Source organism: Chiloscyllium plagiosum, chromosome 4 (genome assembly GCF_004010195.1).
Source record: "Chiloscyllium plagiosum isolate BGI_BamShark_2017 chromosome 4, ASM401019v2, whole genome shotgun sequence".
Classification (NCBI taxonomy): domain Eukaryota; kingdom Metazoa; phylum Chordata; class Chondrichthyes; order Orectolobiformes; family Hemiscylliidae; genus Chiloscyllium; species Chiloscyllium plagiosum.
Window position 1 is genome coordinate 7,069,688 of NC_057713.1, and position 20,736 is coordinate 7,090,423.

General features: G+C 41.0%; 1 protein-coding gene across 1 annotated transcript in view; it reads left to right on the forward strand.

The window, feature by feature from the left end:
- LOC122549526 (matrilin-2-like) overlaps nt 1-18,727 on the forward strand; it is a 30,901-nt gene extending 12,174 nt beyond the window's left edge. Inside the window, exons 3-9 of the mRNA XM_043689382.1 lie at nt 1,841-2,410; nt 4,781-4,903; nt 7,161-7,283; nt 9,815-10,228; nt 12,082-12,234; nt 15,378-15,470; nt 18,203-18,727. Of these exons, the coding sequence (XP_043545317.1) occupies nt 1,841-2,410; nt 4,781-4,903; nt 7,161-7,283; nt 9,815-10,228; nt 12,082-12,234; nt 15,378-15,470; nt 18,203-18,258 (1,532 nt within the window). The 3' untranslated portion in view covers nt 18,259-18,727. The remainder of the gene's footprint in view (nt 1-1,840; nt 2,411-4,780; nt 4,904-7,160; nt 7,284-9,814; nt 10,229-12,081; nt 12,235-15,377; nt 15,471-18,202) is intronic.
- Nucleotides 18,728-20,736: the final 2,009 nt, after the last annotated feature.

Here is a 20,736-nt window from a genome sequence, read left to right on the forward strand (position 1 = left end):
AAGAGAAACCCACTCAACTATTGGAAAACTTAACCAACCCGATACAGTAACATCCCATAGACACACCTTTGACAAAAAGGTAAGTTCAAACACAGATTCTTACTGGCAGGAGGGAACAATTTCCAGCAAGACATTTTAGAAGAAAGTCAGAGGAATTCTTTACTGAAGCTTATAACTCCCCCGGACTCTCACATCTTGTGACTGCTACAGCTAAAACAAACTAGAAAAACCTGAACTGGGAGAACTGACCACTGACCACATTGATGAAACAGACCGTTCGGCATCTCTGCCTTTACGACCTCTCTTCAAAAAAACCAAGTACAAAATAACCTTTTCAAAGCGACAGCATCGTCACATGAGAAAGTACCATTTCACTGGGGATGGGAACATCAGACACAGTGCATATGAGTGAATCAGTTGTTGGAGGAATGTCATGGAAAATGGAAGGTCAAAGGCTAGATGATGAAAGTGCAGCTGTGAATGAATTTGGGCTCACTTTTTCCAGGGGCTATATGGATGGAGGGAAGGTTGGAGGTGTCAAAGGGGGCCTTAGATGCTTAAAGATGTAAACAAAGCTAACCCTGTCTATGATTGAAACTATGGTATTGTAAGGAGCAAACAGTGAGATCAAGGAGATGGCTTTGAACATGTGCTGGGAGTTTCTCAGAGGAAGACATTTGAGTGGATCAGAGGCCAGTAATCTCAGAGGAGTGAGAAGATGATGAGGTGACGTGAAGGCCGAAATCCTTGTGATAATGTGTTGAGGGAGCAAAGGAGTGAAAGAAATCTCAATTATAAAATTTTTATTGTACTTGGGAGGACAGCACCAAACAACTACTGAACGAAACCATGGTTGGAATGGAATGATTTGATAGAAATTTTCAAGATATTAATGAGAACAAAAAAGAGGTGATCAGGAAAAAGTATTTTCACTGTTTGGAGGCATGGAGATGAGGTGTGGATCTTGATCTAGGAGCTTTAATCAAAAAATGAAATTTCAGGAGTAAAATCAAGAAATTTGGAAACTTGGAATTCTCTTCATAAATGGCAGTTGATGCTAAATTTGTTGTCAGTTTTAAAATACATTGAGAGGTTCTTATTACCCAAAGTGATTAAGGGTTCTGGGGCAGGAAGGATGGTGATGTTATTGTGGATTAGCAATGCTGATGCCTGAAACCATTGTTCTGAGGACATGAGTTCAAATCTCACCATGAGCAGCTGGAATTGAAAACTTGTCTTGGAATTGATAACAACTATTGATTGTGCTTAAATTTAAAAAGACACTTCTAGTTCACTAACATCCCTTAGGGAAGGAAATCTGGCATCCGTACCTGGTCTGGCCTACATATGACTCCAGATCCACAGTGATGTAGTTGACTCTTAACTGCCCTCTGAAATGGCCTAGCAAGTCATTCAGTTCAAAAGGTAATTAGGATTGTTCAACAAATGTTGGGCTTGCCAATTATGGCCTGTCCTGTGGAAGAATAAAGGAGGGTGTCTTCTAGATCAGCCATTGATTGACAGAACACACTCAAGGAGTCAAATGGCCTGCTCCTGTGGTATTTACCCATGACAGAAGCTACAGGTCATTTTGCTATAAGTACATTTCGATAATACGAATTCGCTGTAACGCGATTGGGGACACTGTTTCTAAAGTGTGAACTTTTAAAACATGTATTGGCTGTGATGCAATTACGTCACCAACACTTTGTGTGCTGTTTCTAAAATGCAATTTTTCTATAACACAGAGTTGTATGACAAAGCAACCATCACTTAATAGAAGAACTACCTGTACTCCAATGCATTTTCTAGACTGTAAATATTGTGTTTTATTTTACAGAGGAACGATGCGTTGGCAAGGCCTTAGATTTAGTCTTCATCATTGACAGTTCCCGAAGTATACTTCCTCCTGACTTTGAGAAAGTGAAGGAATTCATCAAAAACATCCTTAAATTCCTGGACATTGGTCTGGCCAAGACGAGAGTGGGCCTTGTCCTCTACGGAAGCACTGTCGAAAGTGTGTTCTCCCTCAAAACCCACAGGAAGGTGGAGGACATGATGAGCGCAGTTGAGGAGATGGTGCACCTGGCAACTGGCACCATGACAGGGCTGGCCATCGAATACACGATGAACGTGGCATTCTCCACTCAGGAGGGGGCAAGGCCGTTCGATTGGAACGTACCACGCGTGGCGATTATTGTGACGGACGGGCGACCCCAGGACAAGGTGGCAGAAGTAGCAGCTCAAGCAAGAGACTCAGGAATTCTAATATTCGCCGTGGGTGTAGGGAGAGTCGATATGCAGACACTCCAGCTGATTGGGAGCGAGCCACATGAGAAACACGTGTTCTTTGTGCAGAATTTCAGCATGATCCAAACTCTCCTCTCTGAATTCCAAACCAAAATATGTGGTATGTTGGGGGGGAGGTGGGGGGGGTGTGGGGGGGGCGGATGGGAATAGCACCATTATGTTTCAAATGCACTGTTTAACATTTAGCCATGTAGAGGGTTTTGTGGCCAATGCTCTCACCCTTAGCATCAGGAGGTTCCCAAGATTATGAGTTCACAACAAACATTTAGGCACAAAATGTAGACCGACAGTCCATTGCATCACTGAGGGAGTGCAGCATTGCCAGAGGTGCTGTTTTTCAGTTGAGACATTAAACCTAAACGCTATCTGCCCTCTCAAGTGAGTGCAAAAGACCACACTATCTTAAACTGAGGTTCAAGTAGCAAGACTTCCAACTTGGGTCAAAAATTGGCCAAATACAGAAAACAGCAAGTCACGACAATTTTTGACTCTCAGAATGATGGCTTTTCGTGGTACTGCTATTGTTTTAAAAATATGTCCAACTGACCTGGATATTGGATTACAGTATAAAATTTCAAAATTTGCCAATGGTACTAGCCTTGGAGATGTGGCAGACAGGGAAAATGATGCCAAGCAAGGCAGCGACAGACTGACAGAATGCGATTTGATACAGAGAATCGTAGAGCCATGCAGCATGGAAACAGACACTTCGGCCCAACCCGTCCGTGCTGACCAGGTTTCTCAAACTGAACTAGCCCCATTTGCCTGTGTCTGGCCCATGTCCCTGGAAACCTTTCCTATCTATGTATCTGTCCAAATGCGAAGTGCATCCCAAAGAGAGGGAGAGGTAATATACACTTAATGGCATGGGTCAAAAGAGTTTTATGGGTGTGTGGGATCAGTGGGTGCACGTATACTGATCTTTGAGGGCGCCAGCTCATATTGGGAGATTATTTGGCAAATCATGTGCTCTCTTAGGCTTCATATAAAGAGATGTTTAGTGCAAAAGCGGGCATGCTCTGCTGAATGTTTATGAAACTCTCAATAGGCCACAACTCGAGTGTGGCACCTAATTTGTTTGGTCACCAAGCCTGAGGAGGGGTACTTGAGAGAGGGATGAGGACTTTTACCAGACCAGTCCCAGGGATGAGCGAATTTAGCTGAAGGATGAAGTTGGAGAATCTGAGCAGGTCCTCGGGTGAAGGTGAATGAGGAGAGACATGAGAGAATTGTTCCCAACTATGACAGATTTAGAGACATAAGCAAAAATAATCCGTTTCCATTGGTTGCCATCCTAAGGACTAGGGTTGCAGATTTAAGACCTTGCATCAGAATGTGATAAAGAAGATTTTTATTATAACAAATAGATTTGAAAAGATCTGAAACTCACGGCCTACAGGATAGGTATTTTAGTGGAGGAGGGTGAGAATGGAGATAATGAATGATTCCAGAAGGAAATCATGAGCACTTGAAAAAGATAAACTTGCAGGGCTACAGGGCTAAAGCCTGAGGTTAGGGACTGTCAGGATCAGTGTAGAGAGAGCCAGCACTGGCTAGATAGACAAATGGCCTTTTTTTTGCATCGGTCTAAAGGATGGGTTTTAAGGGGTCTTGTGAACTCTGCTTTCAAAATATCACCAGGCAAAGAAGGGTAACCATGCAACCATGAGTAAGCATTGGCTGATGATAGACTGGTACCGGAAGTTACACCTCAGAAAGCTGACCAATAAGAGGCAAGCAACTCACTCATTCTGACAGTGCCACCTGGAGCAGTGGTCATTGCTGAAACTGCAGCAAGGCCGAGAGGAGGTAATGTCAAATTGCATTGTAAGCATTCAGGAGTCCTTTTAGGAAGATTGGTGGAAGAGGTGCTGTAGAAATGCAAGTTCTCTCAGTGAATTAACTTTGAGAAGAACTGCATGAAAGTCCAACTTACCCATGAGCAGATATTGATAAAATCTTTGGAAGTTTGCTGGCCCACTTTGTTTTGCCTTTAAATGGAATCCAGCTCAATGAAACCCTTTGAAGTTTCATTCACTGCAATTGATGCGTCTTCACCCAGCTGTACTTGTCACTATCGTGAAGAAGTCCTTCAGGATAATTTCCTAATGTCAATCATTTATTGAAAGGAGTAATCTGTCTTGGTCAAAATAGAAGGTAATGCACAGGGTTTGCTTATGCAGGAAGTGTAGATAAATAGATTAATGCAGCACCAAAGGAGGCCATTTGGTCCATTGAACCTCTGCCAGCTCTCTGAAACAGCTATCTAATTCATCCCACACGTCCCTCCTCCAGTATAACACTGCCTTTTGCTTTAATTTTAATCTTTGGAAAAGTTCCTTTTGAATCAGTTTTCCACACCTTTTCAAGCTCAACATTCCACATCTCTTCATCTTCCCCTCGTGGTCTTTCATCATGTACCTTTGAGAAATATTTCACTAACGATAAACCTTTCTCTTTTTGTGCACAGACACGGATCTCTGCGGAGTGATTGGCCATGGATGTGAACAGATATGTGTCAACACGCCAGGGTCTTTCATTTGCAAATGTAAAAAAGGATTCGTCCTCAACAGTGATCAGAAAACCTGCCGAAGTAAGGCCAGTTGGTATCATAGTTTAAATCGCTTTGACCATTTGAAGGGAATGTTTTTTAAACACTTTCATGTGAAATGGGTGTTGAATTATAGGCCAGTGTTTAGTCGGCAATGGCCGAGTATTATCACAACACTATTAATCCAGAGAAGTAGGTAATTTTCTGGGGACCTGGGTTCGAATCCACCCAGATGGTGGAATTTGAATTCAATAAAATCTGGAGTCTAATGAGGACCTTGAAATCATTGTTGATTGTCAGGAAGAATACATCTGGGTCACCAATGTCCTTGAGGGAAGGAAAGCTTCCATCCTTACCTGGTCTGGTCTACATGTAACTCCAGATCCACAGCCAATGTGGTTGATTCTTAACTGCCCTCTGGGCAATTAGGGATGGACAGTAGATGCTGGCCCAGCCAGCAATGCCCACATCCTGTGAATAAATAAAAAGCCTGTCCTAATCGTAGCTGAGAATGTGATGGTGAGGTTCAACAGTGTTAAAGAAGGTTACAATCAGATCTGAAGGGTTAAAGAGGACAGCATGTCCGATGCCTTGCAGTGCTGCTTGTTACCCCCTCAAAGAATTCTAATAGATTTGCCAGGGGCGTGATCTTTCCTTCCTGAAGTCAGGCTGACTCTGCTTGATCATATCATTTATTCTGAAGTGCTCTGCTATTATATCCTTTACATTAGAGTGTAAGGAGATATTAACAACAGGCATTTAACTAACTGGCCTACAGTAACCTGCTTTTTGTTACCGACCCCTTTTTAAAGCACTCATTGTATGGTGCTTTTCCAGAATCTAAAGATTCCTGGAGAATTACTATCACTCTTTCTGTAGCTATTTCCTTTGATGTGGAGGTGCCGGTGTTGGATTCGGCTGGGGTAGGGGGAACAAAGTCAGAAAACACAAGCCTTCGGAGCACTGCCTCTTTGTCAGGTGAAGTTCATCTGAATGAAAGCTTGTGATTTCAAACAAACCTGTTGGACTATAACCTGGTGTCGTGTGACTTCTAGCTATTTCCTTTAATAATCTAGGATGCAATCCATCAGGTCCAGGGAATTTGTTAATCTTTCTCCCCATTTGTTGCCCTTGTGTTAATTATTGAATTTAGTTCCTCTCATCCTTTGCCTCTGAATTATTTAATATTTCTGGAATTCTTTGGTGTCTCCTACATTAATAAATAAAAATCAAGTCCTCTGTCTTTTGTCGTTTCCCTATTATTGATTCCCCAATGTCATCCTGTGAGGGGCTTACAGTTAGTTTTCCCACTCTCTTTTACTTATTTAAGAACGCTCTTGCTTTCCATCCTAATATTATTTGCTGCTTTATGCTGAAGGTTTATTTTCTGCCTCTTTATTATTCATTTAGTTATCTTTTGTTGATTTTGAAAATTTTCCCAATCTTCTGGTTTACCACTAAGGTTTGCCATACTGTATATTTTTCTTCTTTCAATTTGATGCTAATCAGCTTCCCTGGTTAACCAGGGTTGGCTTATCCCTTTCTTAGAAACCTTCTTTCTATGGGAATATACCTTTATTGTGAGTCATGAACTATTTTATTGAACGTTTGCCATTGTTCATCAACCATCTTTTTTTGTTAAACTCCTTTCCCCCTCCAATCAGACCAGCTCTGTCCTCATTCCCATGTTATTATCGTTATTTAAGCTTAATTTCCAACCAGCACTTTTCCCATTCAAACAATGCTAAATGTTATGATCACTATTTCCTTGGGGATCCTTTACTCTGACATCATTTCTTAAACCTGCCTCGATACACATCTATAGATCCAAGGAAAGCCTTATCCTGGGTCAGATTCATAACATATTATTCTAAGAAATTCACTTACAAATTATTCCTCATGGTTATCTCTGCCAATCTGAATATTCCAATTTACAGCAAGATTAAAATCACCGTGAGTGGGTTTTTTCACATGGCATTATTATATTCTGATATATTTTCTGACACACCTTTGAGACCTAACCTGTTGGAATCTTACAGACCTCTATCAGCTTAACCACACCCCCAGTTCGAACTGAAAAGTCTAAACGACTTGTATATGCTTAACATACAGTACCTTGCCTGTAGGGCACTTGTGGTGTGGTGGTAGTGTCCCTACCTCTGAGATTGGAGACCTGGGGTCAGGCCTAATAACATCTCTGAGCAACTTGATTTAAAATATCTGTACTACTGGGGAAAAAAAAAGAGTTACAGCTGCTTTAAATTAGCACAATTCAATACGTCCTTTGTCCTTTTTACAGGAATTGATTTCTGTGTCCAGGCCAGGCACAACTGTGAACATGATTGTGTGAGCACGGAGGACAGTTATCTCTGCAGATGTCGGAAAGGATATAAACTTCACCCCGATGGCAAGACATGTCTGCGTATGTCCCTCAGCAACTACTCACTCTCACAACACACCATTTCATCTTCTTCTAAACCCTGTCTCATAACAAGCCAAATTCCTTTTTATTCCAATCCAAACAATGTATTTAGAGTGGCTCAGTCGTTAGCACTGCTGCCTGACAGCGCCAGGGACCCAGGTTCAATTCCACCATCAGTCTGTGTGGAGTTTGCAAATTCTCCCATGTGTGCTTTGGTTTCTTCCCACAGTCCAAAGATGTGCAGGTTAGATGGTTTGGCTGTGCTAAATAGCCCATAGTGTCCAGAGATGTACAAACTAGATGGGTTAACTGTGGGAAATGCAGGGTTACAAGGATGGGGGGTGAATCTGGGTGGGATGCTCTTTGGATGGTTAGTGTGGACTTGACAGGCTGAATGACCTATTTCCATGCTGTAGGGATTCAATGATGTAGAAACAGTCATTCAATCATCATTGACAGGAAACACTAAATTAAACAGATGTGCTTGATGAAACTTGCCCAAATCACAATCCCAGAGTCACTTGTGCACCACATACATCGGAGGATTCTGATTCAAAGACTCATTGTTTGGGAATTACAAGGAATCAAAATGGAATGCAGGTAGCAAAATGCTGGATTGTTAAACAAATAAATGATGTAGATCAGCAAACTTGATTGGTTGAGTATTCGCTGGCCACCTCCATTCTGTAGGTTTACTGTCACTATACAGATAGTTTCAATCAACCTGCACAGGGACATTCCTCCACACCTCTGTAGTGGTTGGGACATGAATACAGGTCCTCAGGTCTCAGAGTCTGGGACACCACCACTGTGTCACAAGAGTCATCGAGTTATGCTACATGGAAACAGATCCTTCGGTCCAACTAGTCCATGCTGAACATAATCCCAAAGCTAAACTAGTCCCTTCGGCCCATATACCTCCATACCTTTCCTATTCACGTCCTTAGTTAAGTGTCTTTTAAACTTTGTGATTGTACCCACATCCTCCGGAAGTTCATTCCACACACAAACCACCTTCTGTGTAAAAGAATTTGTCCCTTGTCTTTTTAAAATCTCTCTCCTCTCACTTTAAAAATATGCCCCTAGTCTTGAAAGTTCTCATCCCAGGGAAAAGACACCTACCATTAATCCTATTGATATCCCTCATGATTTTATAAATCTCTATAAGGTCACCTCTCAACTTCCTATGCTCCAGTGAAAGATGTTCCAACCTATCCAGCCTTTCTTTATAACTCAAACCTTCCATACCTGGCAACATCCTGTTAAATCTCTTCTCAAACCTTTCTAGCCTAATATCCTTCCTATAACTGGGCAACCAAAACTGGACACAGCCTTCCAGAGGAAGCCTCATTAATCCCATTGTTATGCTCCAGCTTCTCTACATATTACCTCATCTCAGAGATGTCATTACACTTCTCTGGAGCAGGTAGGTTTTGAACCTAGACCTCCTGACTCAGAGAGATGGATACTACTCCTACACTACAAGAACCCCTTATCATTTTGTATTCATTTGTGAATGGCTCATCACTTTAACTGGATAAATAACCATCTGAAGGTAAGCCTGAGATCTCTCAGCATTGTGTAACCTCACATTGATCATTATTGGAGTTGTAAAGCCATTGCTGTGCAGTGTCTCTATGAGAGCTCTTATTTTGGGGAAGCTGGAAAAGAAGAAAGGAGTACCAGGATAGATTAAAAGTAATGAACAGGGTCTCATCAGTTGGGACTGAAGGCCTCTTTTTGTGTTGTAGCTTCATTAGATGCTTTCTATTAAAACTGCTGAGATGGTATCTCATACATCTCTGCAGTAGGTGGGGCTTGAACCCAAACCTCTAGGCTCAGAGAGAGGGTCATTTTCGCTACACCACACGAGACCCTCTAGCCTCTCGATGTAGTGATCCAAAATTGGAGTCTGCCTGGTTAATTGGACATTGAATTGGTGATGAATCCGTATGAAGTGGGGACATAACTGAGTTCCTCTATATAGGCACATTAATACACCAAACACATTTGTAACAAACAATATAACGATTAGGCTCCAATGTTCTTTCTATCACTGTCTGGATATCTGTGTTGTACCAACTTACCACAATTCCAGTCAATTTGTCAAGAATGTAATTAATATAATCAATAATTCCAGTCAGTCAATTTGTCAAGCATGATTTCCCTTCCATAAATCCATGCAGACTTTGTTCAATCTCGTCACTAGGTCGAAAGTAAGAAGACCTTGATTTTGCAATAAAATGTGATCAATTCTACACACACACAATGGTGCCAGCTTTTTATTAGCTTATACTTTATTCTATTTCAATTATTTTGTCTCTAAATTGTAAATTCTTAAACTTGGATTTATTTAATCGTCATTACAATTTAGCACTTTCTGCCACAATGCTTTCTCAAGAAACCATTTTTTAAAAATACCTATCTATCTGCACAAAAGTTAAATAGCGTACGTTAACTTTTGTGCAGATAGGGTTTATCGGTGAGTGATACCCCCACATTCTGTTTAATGTTCTGTTTGGATGCTGTAGAGTGTATCCATGGAGCTATGGACCTTGTCTTCTTCATTGATGAATCCAAAGGCCTTGGAACAAATCATTTCCGCTCAGTGAAACAGTTTGTCAACAGCATCGTGGATGGCTTGGAAGTTGCACCAAACGCAACTCGAGTGGGTCTGGTGCAGTATTCCTCTAAGGTGCGGAATGAGTTTCCTCTCCGACGCTACAGCACTGTCAACCAGGTCAAGGCTGCAGTGAGTCGAGCTAAATCCATAGGCCAACAGCCCACAAGAGGACGCCCTCGGAGACAGATCTTTAAAAACAGCTTCAAGGTGGCCGAAGGAGCTCGAGCCCTTGCAGAAAACGTTCCGAGGATAGCAATTGTGCTCACTGATAGCCGGCAACAGGCCGATGTTGTGGAATGGGCAACTGAAGCAAAGCAGACTGGTAATGCACATTTTACACCATGCAAAGAATCTCCCACAGAATTGTATAACTTACTTTTGTACATCGTCTTGACTTACGATCTTGTATTTTAGTCATAAAGTTAAAGGCCACTCTAGAAAACCTAAGCTCTGGTGCCAGTGGAGTGCTGCCTAAGGCCCCTTGGGTGAACATCGAAAGTCTCAAAAGGCAATCTTCCAAAATGTAGCTGCAGAGTTCTTCACAGTGCCCTGGCCAATGCGTGTCTCTTAGTGAGCACCGCTAAAACAAACAGATTACTGCTCATTATCACATTGGGTTCCTGCATAAAGCTAGTCGTGTTCCAGCACAAGTCTTCATATGTCCTGCAGGGCATTGAAAGGTTGTGAAGTGCCCTCTATAAATGCAAGTCTTTTTTCTTTAAGGCAGAAGTAGGCCATTTAAGGACACAATCTTCTCTTTTAACTTGATTAAATTTTAATTATTTAGGAATACTGGTTTTCAGTTGCAGATAAAACAACATTGTAACAAAGCAATAATTTTACCCATATATGTAGCTCAATGACATGGCTAAAGTCTCAAAGTGCAATATAGCGACTGCTGCAGTGTTTATTATTAGGGCATTTAATCAAAGTCCTATCTGTCTATTCAGATCAGCACAAAAGACGCTGAAACATAGTAGCACGGGGCTATTTAGTGCCTCAGGTCTTTTTCCCCTTTAATGGGATCATGGCCAATCTGCTACAGGAACTGTACATTCTCACCACTGTCCCATGATTGTCTATGAGAGCTGCTGAATCAGGGTAGACACTATTGTAAATTGGGTAGATGAAATTGGAAAATCACATCAAGATATTGATTAAGTGAATGGCAAAAGAATTTCAATGTAGGCCTATGTGAGGTAATGCACTTTGGACCTTGAAAGCATAGGATAAATTATTTTCTATATAAAGCTAAACATCTCAACATCTGCAGAAAATTGGGTTGGTTCTAGGTACAGAGATCATTATGAGGTCAGGCAACTTGACTGCAAATGGTGACTGAAGCCAAATCAACTGTTAAATTTTAAGTCTGAGATTGATAGATTGTCATTCACCAAAGGTATTCAGGAATGCTGTTGTATTTTTAATATTTAAGAGAAACAGCAGCCAACAGCCAATTTACACGTACGAAGTTCTCAAACAGTAAAATCATGATTATCAATTCTTAGTGATATTGATCGATGACTAAATAGTGTCCAGCCCACCTGCCTAATTCTAACGTGCTGTCACCTTTCAGAGGCTGAAGCTAAGAAAAGCTGCAGTAAGTAGTCAACTTGCACAGTTACACCACCTTACTAATGCTTCATTTGTGGCCTTTACAACCGATTGAAAATGAATTGCAAGTTGAGTGCACTGTTGAACAGGCACTAGGCAACTAACTCATGAATCTGAAATTGACCAAGTGTCTTCATTTCAGTTGTATCATCAAATCAAAGCATTCAGTAAGGGGCCAGTCCAGACACCACTTTGGTTGGAGTCCTTTTTTCTTTGGTAAACTCTTTACCTATATGCGCCCCCATTACACAATTGTCCACCTTTCCTTGATCGACAGCCAAGGACAAGATGTTCTTCAGAATTACACAGCACAGGATGCCATTTGGCCCATTATCACTGTGCTAGCTCTTTGAAAATGCAATCCAATTAGTCCTTCTCCTTGTACTTTCCCCAAAATCCTGCAAAGCTTTAAGTTTTTATCTAATTTTCTTTGGAAGTTATAATCACACCTGCTTCCACCACCTGTTCAGTTGGTGTGTTTCACATAATAACCCACTCTGTGGCTCTATAGTGCATTGAAGGTGAAGAGAAACAACATACTCATGGGAACTGTCTCAACAGGTATCAATATATTCGCTATTGGAGTTGGCAAGGCAACTGAAGAACAACTACAACAAATTGCTTCATTGCCACATGATGAATACCTGCATTACACAAAAGACTTCAGGACCATGGGTGAAATAGCAGAAACAGTCAAACTACAAATTTGTCAAGGTACTTAAGTATTGTAAGTTCTGTGGGAATTCCCTCCAAGCGAACATTATAAGTCAGAATAATTCCTATCATATATAGAGTGGGAAGAATTCTGAAGTCAGTATTAATATTGTGACATTAATTCAACTGAAATACAGCACATAGCTCTTGACCCAATTAGTGTCATGTTTCAGTACCATTTGTTTCCAGGTGCAATTGGTGGCAAGGTTCAAAATATCTGGAAGGGAAGAATTTTGCAATTTCAAGTAGCAGAACAGAAACAGACCCTACAGTCCAACTCGTCTATGCCGACCAGATATCCTAAATTAATCTAGTCCCATCAGTCAGCATTCGGTCTATATCCCTCTAAACCCTTTCTACTTATATACCCATACAGATGCCTTTTAAACGTTGCAATTGTACCTGCAATTTATCAAATTAGGCAGCTCATTCCATGTACATATCATGCTCTGCATGCAAAAGTTGTCCCTTTTAAATCTTTCCCCCCTCACTTTTAACTTTGGCTTTTAACTCTAGCTTTGGACTCTCCAACTCACAGGAAAACATCTTGGCTATTCATCTTATCCATGCCCATTATGATTTTATAAACCTCTATAAGGTTTATAGAGGTCTTCCTGGCTCCAGGGAAAACAGCCCCAGCCTATCCCTATAGCTCAAATCTCCGCAATATTCTTGTAAATCTTTATTGCATCCCCTTTCAAGTTTAACAATGTATTTCGTATAGCAGGGAGACCAGAACTGCACACAGTGTTCCAAAAGTGGCCTAACCAATGTCCTGCATGGCTGCAACATGACCTCCCAACCGTTCCCTCCGTGACTACCTGGTCAGGTCCACACCCCCAACAACCCACCCTCCCCTCCTGGCACCTTCCCCTGCCACCGCAGGAATTGTAAAACCTGCACCTACACCTCCCCCCTCACTTCCATCCAAGGCCCCAAAGGACCCTTCCACATCCACCAATGTCACTTACTGAATCCATTGCTCCCGATGCGGTCTCCTCTACATTGGGGAGACTGGACGCCTCCTCGCAGAGTGCTTTAGGGAACATCTCCAGGCCACCCGCATCAATCAACCACACCGCCCCATGGCCCAACATTTCAGCTCCCTCTTCCACTATGCCAAGGACATGCAGGTCCTGGGCCTCCTCCACCACTGCCTCACCGACACCTGGAGGAAGAACGCCTCATCTTCCACCTCAGAACACTTCAACCCCAGGGCATCAATGTGGACTTCACCAGTTTCCTTATTTCCTCTCTCCAACCTTACCCCAGTTCAGCACCGTCCTCAAGACCTGTCCTACCTGCCAATCTTCCTTCCCACCTATCCACTCCACCCTCTTCTCTGACCTATCACCTTCATCCCCACCCCCATTCACCTATTGTACTCTTTGCTACTTTCTCCCCACCCCCAACCCCCTCCTATTTATATTTCCACCATGGAGGCTCCCTGCCTCCATTCCTTATGAAGGGCTTTTGCCCGAAACGTTGATTTTCCTGCTCCTTGGATGCTGCCTGACCTGCTGTGCTTTCCTAGCACCACTCTAATCTAGACTCCTACACTCAATGCACTGGTCAATAAAGGTAAGCGTACCAAACACCTCCTTCACTATCCTGTCAACCTGCGACTCCGATGTCAAGGAACTATGAACCTGCACCCCAAGGTCTCTCTGTACAGCAACACTCCCCAGAACCCTACCGTCAAGTGTATACATCTTACCCTGATTTGCCTTACCAAAATGCAAACCTCACATTTATCTAAATTAAATTCCATCTGCCATCTCTTGGTCCATCTGATAAAGGTCCTGCTGTACTCGGAGATAACCTTTTTTGCTGTCCACAACACCACCAATTTTGGCATCATCTGCAAATTGATTAACCATTCCTCAAATTCACATTCAATTCATTTATATAAATGAAAAAAAGCAGTGTACCCAGCTCCGCTCTTTGCAACACACCACTGGTCACAAGCTCATAACGTGGTGGTGGGGGTTGTTTATTGGACTGGAGGCCTGTGATGAAGGTTCCTGATATGTTATTATTTGGAAATGTGTTCTGAAATGGACAAAACCATATACAGCCTTAAGTTTGATTTATCTTTCTATGTTGTGTGACAAGAAAGAAAGGATATAGTCTTAGTTTCATTTTTCAGTGGTATTGAGTTATCTGGAAATCTGTTTACATGCTTTAAAAAAAAGGGCTGTTGCCTGGCAACAAGGTGGTTTATGAGATAGGGAGAACGAGACAGAAATGAGTTTCCTTTCAGAAGGAGATCAGTGAATGTACAAGCAGCAGGTCAGAATAGGCCTGGACCAACGGCAGTGCAGGTTAGCAGTCTCCAGAATAGTCCGGGCAGAAGAAAAGTTCTAAGTGGCCGAGAACGAGAGAGAGGATGCAGAAATAAAAGGCTTTAAAGTGCCTGAGAGGAAGATGTCCTACAAGGATGTTGAACACAAGAATTTAAGGAACACGTTAAGGAATATGGCACCTGTTTTAGCTGTTTAGTTAACATCTATTGATAAGACTGCTAAACAAAGAAGATAGAGTGAATGCAAAAGTTTAGGAAAAAATGAGGACTGTAGATCAGAGTCAAGCGTGTGGTGCTGGAAAAGCACAACAGGTCAGGCAGCATCCAAGGAGCAGGAGAATCAACTTTTTGGGCATAAGCCCTTCGTCAGGAATGAATTCCTGACAAAGGGCTTATGCCTGTAATGTCGATTCTCCTGCTTCTCGGATGCTGCCTGACCTGCTGTGCTTTTCCAGCACCATTCTCAATTATGAATATTGAAATAAACCAGATACAGCTGTGCCAACTGAAACTTTAAAGTGGAAACTGGACAAACAAACACTGAGGTTCGAGTGTCTGCAAGATTGCTGTTGAGTGTAAAAGGGTAAAATCTTTATTTGATATTTGTAATAAAACCCTTTCAAATTGTTCTGATATCTGTGCTTTCTTCTTCCTTTCAAGTAATAAACTTTAAAAGTACATTGGCACCTCCACGTGACCATCACAATTGATCACTGCAATTTGCAAAATCTAAACTTATGGTCTATCAAGTCAGACCTCACTCTGAAATCAGACTTGTCTAGAATGAAACTCTACACAGTAAAGAATGAAATTAATAAGTGTACACAACTTATTACAGGAACTCCATCACTTGGTGATCAATGCAAATGTGAAGCAATGGTGTTGTTCCAGATTCAAGCTAAAGAAGAAATACGGACATTAAACCAGAAATATATCCTTTCAATGTATTGTGAGACAGTACTTTAAATTTTAATTTCCTTCACAATGCAAAATAATGACCAAGATTTATTCTGAGTGTCTATAAGTAATTGCAGATTAATTTCATTTTCTCAATATTCTGGTGGCCATAAACACTGGGAATGTTGTTATCGCAGTCTATATAAAAAAAAAGGGCAAGGAGGGACACATTTACATTTAAGTAATTGGCTGCACTATTGCCCTAGTCAGAAGGTTCTGGGTTCAGGTCTCATTCAGAATTTCTGCAGTGCAGAAACATCGAGTCCACACAGACTCTCCAAAGGATATCCTATCTATACCCACCCACCTACCTACCTACCTACCCTATCCCCATAACCCTGCATTTCCCATAGCTAGTTCACCCAACCTGCACATCTTTGAATTATGGAAAGATACCCACACGGACACAGGGAGAATGTGCAAACTCCACACAGACAGTAGCACAGAGGTGGACTCAAACCTGGGCCCGTGACTGTGTGTAACTACTGAGTCACTGTGCCATCCTAAAGACTTGAATTTAAAACAGCCTTGCACGCTAGTGCATGGATCAGGGATGGTCAAAAGTTCAGGATTGGAACAGGGCAGTAATTGGATAGTTGTAGAGCTAGAGGTGGTTATCGTTAGCAGAGGGGCAAGATCATGGTTAATTTGAAAATATGGATAGTATTTTAAAGATTAAAGCGCTGGTTAAACAGGGGCCAATATAGGTCAACAAGCACAAGGTGATAAATGAACTTAACTTGATACAAGTTGGGTCAACCTCAAGCTTTCTGAGGATAGAATATAGTAGAGCCAGGGAAATATTGGAAAGTCTAGTGATAACAAAAGCACGGATAAGGATTTCAGCAGATAAGCTGAGGCAAGAATAAAGGCTAAAGTGAGGACTGCAGATGCTGGAAACCAGAGTTTAGATCAGAGTGGTGCTGGAAAAGCACAGCAGGATAGGTAGCATCTGAGGAGCAGGAAAATCGACGTTGCAGGCAAAAGCCCTTCATCAGCAATTATGAAGGGCTTTTGCCTGAAACGTCGATTTTCCTGCTCCTCGGATGCTGCCTGACCTGCTGTGCTTTTCCAGCACCACTCTGATCTAAACTGAGGCAGGAATGAAGTCAAGCGATGTTACAGAGGTGAACATCTGATAGTTATCCTGAAACAATCTTAGAATCTCACAGTACAGAAGAAGCCCTTTGGCCTATTGAGTCTTGTTCAGCACCAGATAATTGCAAAGGAGAGGCAAGGCAACTAAGTTTGTCTTCAGACCAATGACTGTATGCAGTAATCCCAACATTTGGTTGGAAAGAATTCAAGCTGCAATAGAGTGCGTTGAGAGACGGTGGTGAGATAGTAGGCAAAGGTTTCTGGAGAAACAGTGGGTAGTATGGTAAATTAGCAGAAACTGATCTGACCAGTCAAATCTTGTTCTGTTTCTAATAACCATTTCCATACCCCTTGAATAGAGAAATATAGTAATCAAAAATAGTTAATTAATTTCATTCATGAATTGCATTTTTTTCCAGCAATGGGTCTAAATGACTTTGCTCAATTGATTTATTAAACATGCAATGTCTGCTATGACCATGATTGTGACTTTGGAATTGTGTCGCAGGAGGGTGTCATTGAATAATTTTAAAGAGGAAGGGGACACAGAAGTCATAGCTGACTTGTAACTATTTCTCTCTACATAGATGCTGCCAGACCTGTTCGGTTTTGCCAGCATTGTCTGTGCTTGTTTCAGATTTCTAAATCTGCTGTATTTTGCTTTTATTTAAAGTTAAGAATTCTGTGTTCCAACAGAATCATAAGTTTGGTTGGGGGGGGGGGGGGGGGGGGGAAGCTGTATATGGGAAAGTGGAATTTGAACACAGATCAGCCTGATCTCATTGCATAGGAAAACAGGCATAAGGGGTCAAATGCCTACTTCTCCTAATAAGAACATAATAGGAGTTGGCCATCTAGCCATTCAGGCCTGCTTAGTCATTCAATAATATCATAGCTGATCTTTTAGTGAACGCAGCTCCACTTAACCGCCTGCTCACCGTAACATTTAAATCCTTTATTGTTCAAACACCCGACTGCCTTAAAAACATTCAATGAAGTAGCCTTAACTGCTTCACTGGGCAGGGAATTCCACATTCACAATGCTTTGGGTGAGGCAGCTCCTCAACCCAGTCCTGAACCTGCTTCCTCTTATTTTGAGGCGATGCCCCGAGTTCTAGTTTCACTTACCAGTGGAAACAACTTCCCTGCATTCTAAATTCCAATGAGTATAGCCTGAGTCTACACACTAAACCAGCCCCCTCATCTCTGGAATCAACCTAGTGAACCTCCTCTGTACCCCCCTCCAGTGCCAGTATATCCTTTCTCAGGTAGAGACCAAAACTGTACACCGTACTCCAGGCGTGGCCTCACGAGCACCCCATACAGTTGCAGCAATAACCCAATTTGTGTTTCCATGTCAGGGAGACCATATGAATTTACAGTCAAATCAGTAACTTACAATTAACTCCTCTTGACTACATGATGCAAAATGTGTCACCGTGTAGAAATTCAGTGCTTTGATCCTAAAATTGCTAGGTGAACAGGATCAAAGCTTTTTTTAAAAATTGCTGAAACAACTTATATACAATAATCATATGCATTGTACTTGTATAATATTTAACAGCAATTGCCAACATTTTAACTTTTGAGTTCCTTAACTAGAACTACTGGAAGAAGTGATGAACAGGCTGAAGATTGTGGAGAACTCTTTCAAAGCCAAGTAAAATGGAATATACTTTTCTCTTTAATTCCTATAAACAAAGACTTTAGTTTGGTGGAGAGAGTTGTTTTCTGATCAGGTTATTAGATAACTCATTTTGTACACTTTATTGATGATATGGTATTTACAAACTGGCAAAGGGAAAATGATTAGTGCCTTATCCATTTCTGAAAGAAACTAAATCCTTTTTACCATGTGTTACATATTTTTATTAGAAATATAGACAACTCACTTCCACTTCACCGATAATGTGTAGAGAATTATTAGTTAATTTTAAGACTGCTATTATAACTCAGCATGAATAAAATGTGCATACTTAACGAATATTGCCAGGATTATTGCAAAAACAATTCAGGGCTGTTTGCCTTTTGCTGCAAAAAGCTATTGTTCTCATCATCCTTCCCACTGGTTGAACAGTTAACACACCTAACAGTTTATATGTTAAAACAAATAAAAAGAGGATGTCAACCAAATGCGTAGTTTGTGTTTAATCCATTTTACAGTCTTTTTTTCCTGCTTTATCAACCCCTCAAAAGAAACCCTGCCAAAAGATCACTGAAATATTTTCTAGATTTCTTCTTCCCATTTAAGATCAAAACAGCAACACAATGAATTCAGTTACAATAAATCAAGGACAGATTAGCACCTTCCAAATCTGCGACCCCTACCATCTAAATTTACAATATTTCTGAAGCATTTTGGGGATGAACAGCTCCTAATCAAACAACCAACTTCTATTTAAATTATACTATAATTCTAATATCAATGCATAATAAAGACCATTAGACATAGATTCAGTTTGAGTGAGCAAAGAAACAAGGGGCAGCAAACTATGAGGGAATTGTAGTAAACTGCAGTACAGGTACTAGTTTTGAGGGGAAATTAGAGATGTAATGTGGACAGCACAGTAACAATGGGCAATTTCAATTTAGACACTGACTGGGTTAACCAAATCAGCACTAAATGTGGAAGATGAATTCCTTGACTGTACGAAAAGGGTTTCTGGAGCAAACAGATTGAGAATCCAACTAGGAATCAGGTCACAAAAAACAAATTGCTGGAAAAACTCAGGTCTGGCAGCACCTGTGGAAAGAAAGCAGAGTTAACGTTTCAGATTCAGTGGGTTTTTCCCAGTAATTTCTATCTTTGCTCCTGATTTCCAGCATCTGCAATTTTTTTGTTTAGGGACCAGGTTAATTTAGATTTAGCACTGGGAAATGAGAAAGGACACAAACACCAAAAAAAAGGAATGGTAAACCAACCATTGTTAATGGAAAAGTTAAACATTGCATTAGATGAAAGGAAGCAGATAATAGCAGAAAAAGTGGTAAACTGGAAAAATGCAAGCAATGAGAATCAGACAAAAGAGGACCAAGAACCTGATGAAAGGAGAACAAAATCAAGTGCAAACTAGCAAAAGAGAGAATAGAATTGTAAAATCTTCATTAGATATGTGAAAAGGAACAGATTTGATAGGACAAATGTGGGCTCCAAAGACATGGACTGAATGATCTGTTCCGTGCTGTATGACTCTAGAACAGGAAAACTAAAGTTATTTTGCATCTATCTGTAAGAGGATGCAGAAAATCTCTGAATTAACAGGTGACCAAGGGACCCACGAACAAAATTTAAAACATAGTATTTGAGAAGCCTGATAAAACCTTCAAACCAGATGAGTTACATTCCAGGGTTGAGTGGCTAGAGAAATTGTGGATATATGTGTGGCTATCTTTCTAAATTCCAGATTATCAAGTTTCCTACAGCTAGAAAATAGCAGCTACAACCCTGATTATTTTGAGGAACAAAGAATAGACAATAGACCTTTTGGTTTGATTGCAGGAGTGAAAAATGTTAGAACTTATTAAAAAGCAATGATAACTGAGGGCTGAAAAGAATGCTAAAATTGGGCAGAGCGATTTGTGGAAATCAAGTTTGGCAATCTCTTTTGAGGATATTACTTTAGCAAAGTCAAAGGAGAACTACTGGATTTGTTAATTTGAATTTTCAGAAGGCTTTTGATAAGGTCGCGTACTAAAGATGAGTAAATAAAATTAAGAGCACACAAGAATGGGAAAATATGCAAATATGAATTGAGTATTGATTAACAGACTAATAGAGCAAGAATAAACTAATTTTCATTAGTGAGTATTAGTATTTATACCTTAATGCTCGCAATCTATACAAATGATTTGGACATGGGGACCAATTGTAATATCACCAGATTTGCTGTGAACACCATGAGGAAGATTTCAACAGATATTGGACAAGCTCACTGACTGGGCTCGAGTATGGCAGATGCAAAGTAGCATGAATTAGTAACTTCTCATTTACTTTGGTAGAAAAAAGGACATTTATGAAACGGTGTGTCTGGGAAATGCAGGGATCCAAGACAGATCTGGGTGGCCCTGTTCAAGAGTCACTAAATTACAGCATCCAGGAGTAGCAAGCAAATGATAGGTTGGTCTTCATTGCAAGGGAAATG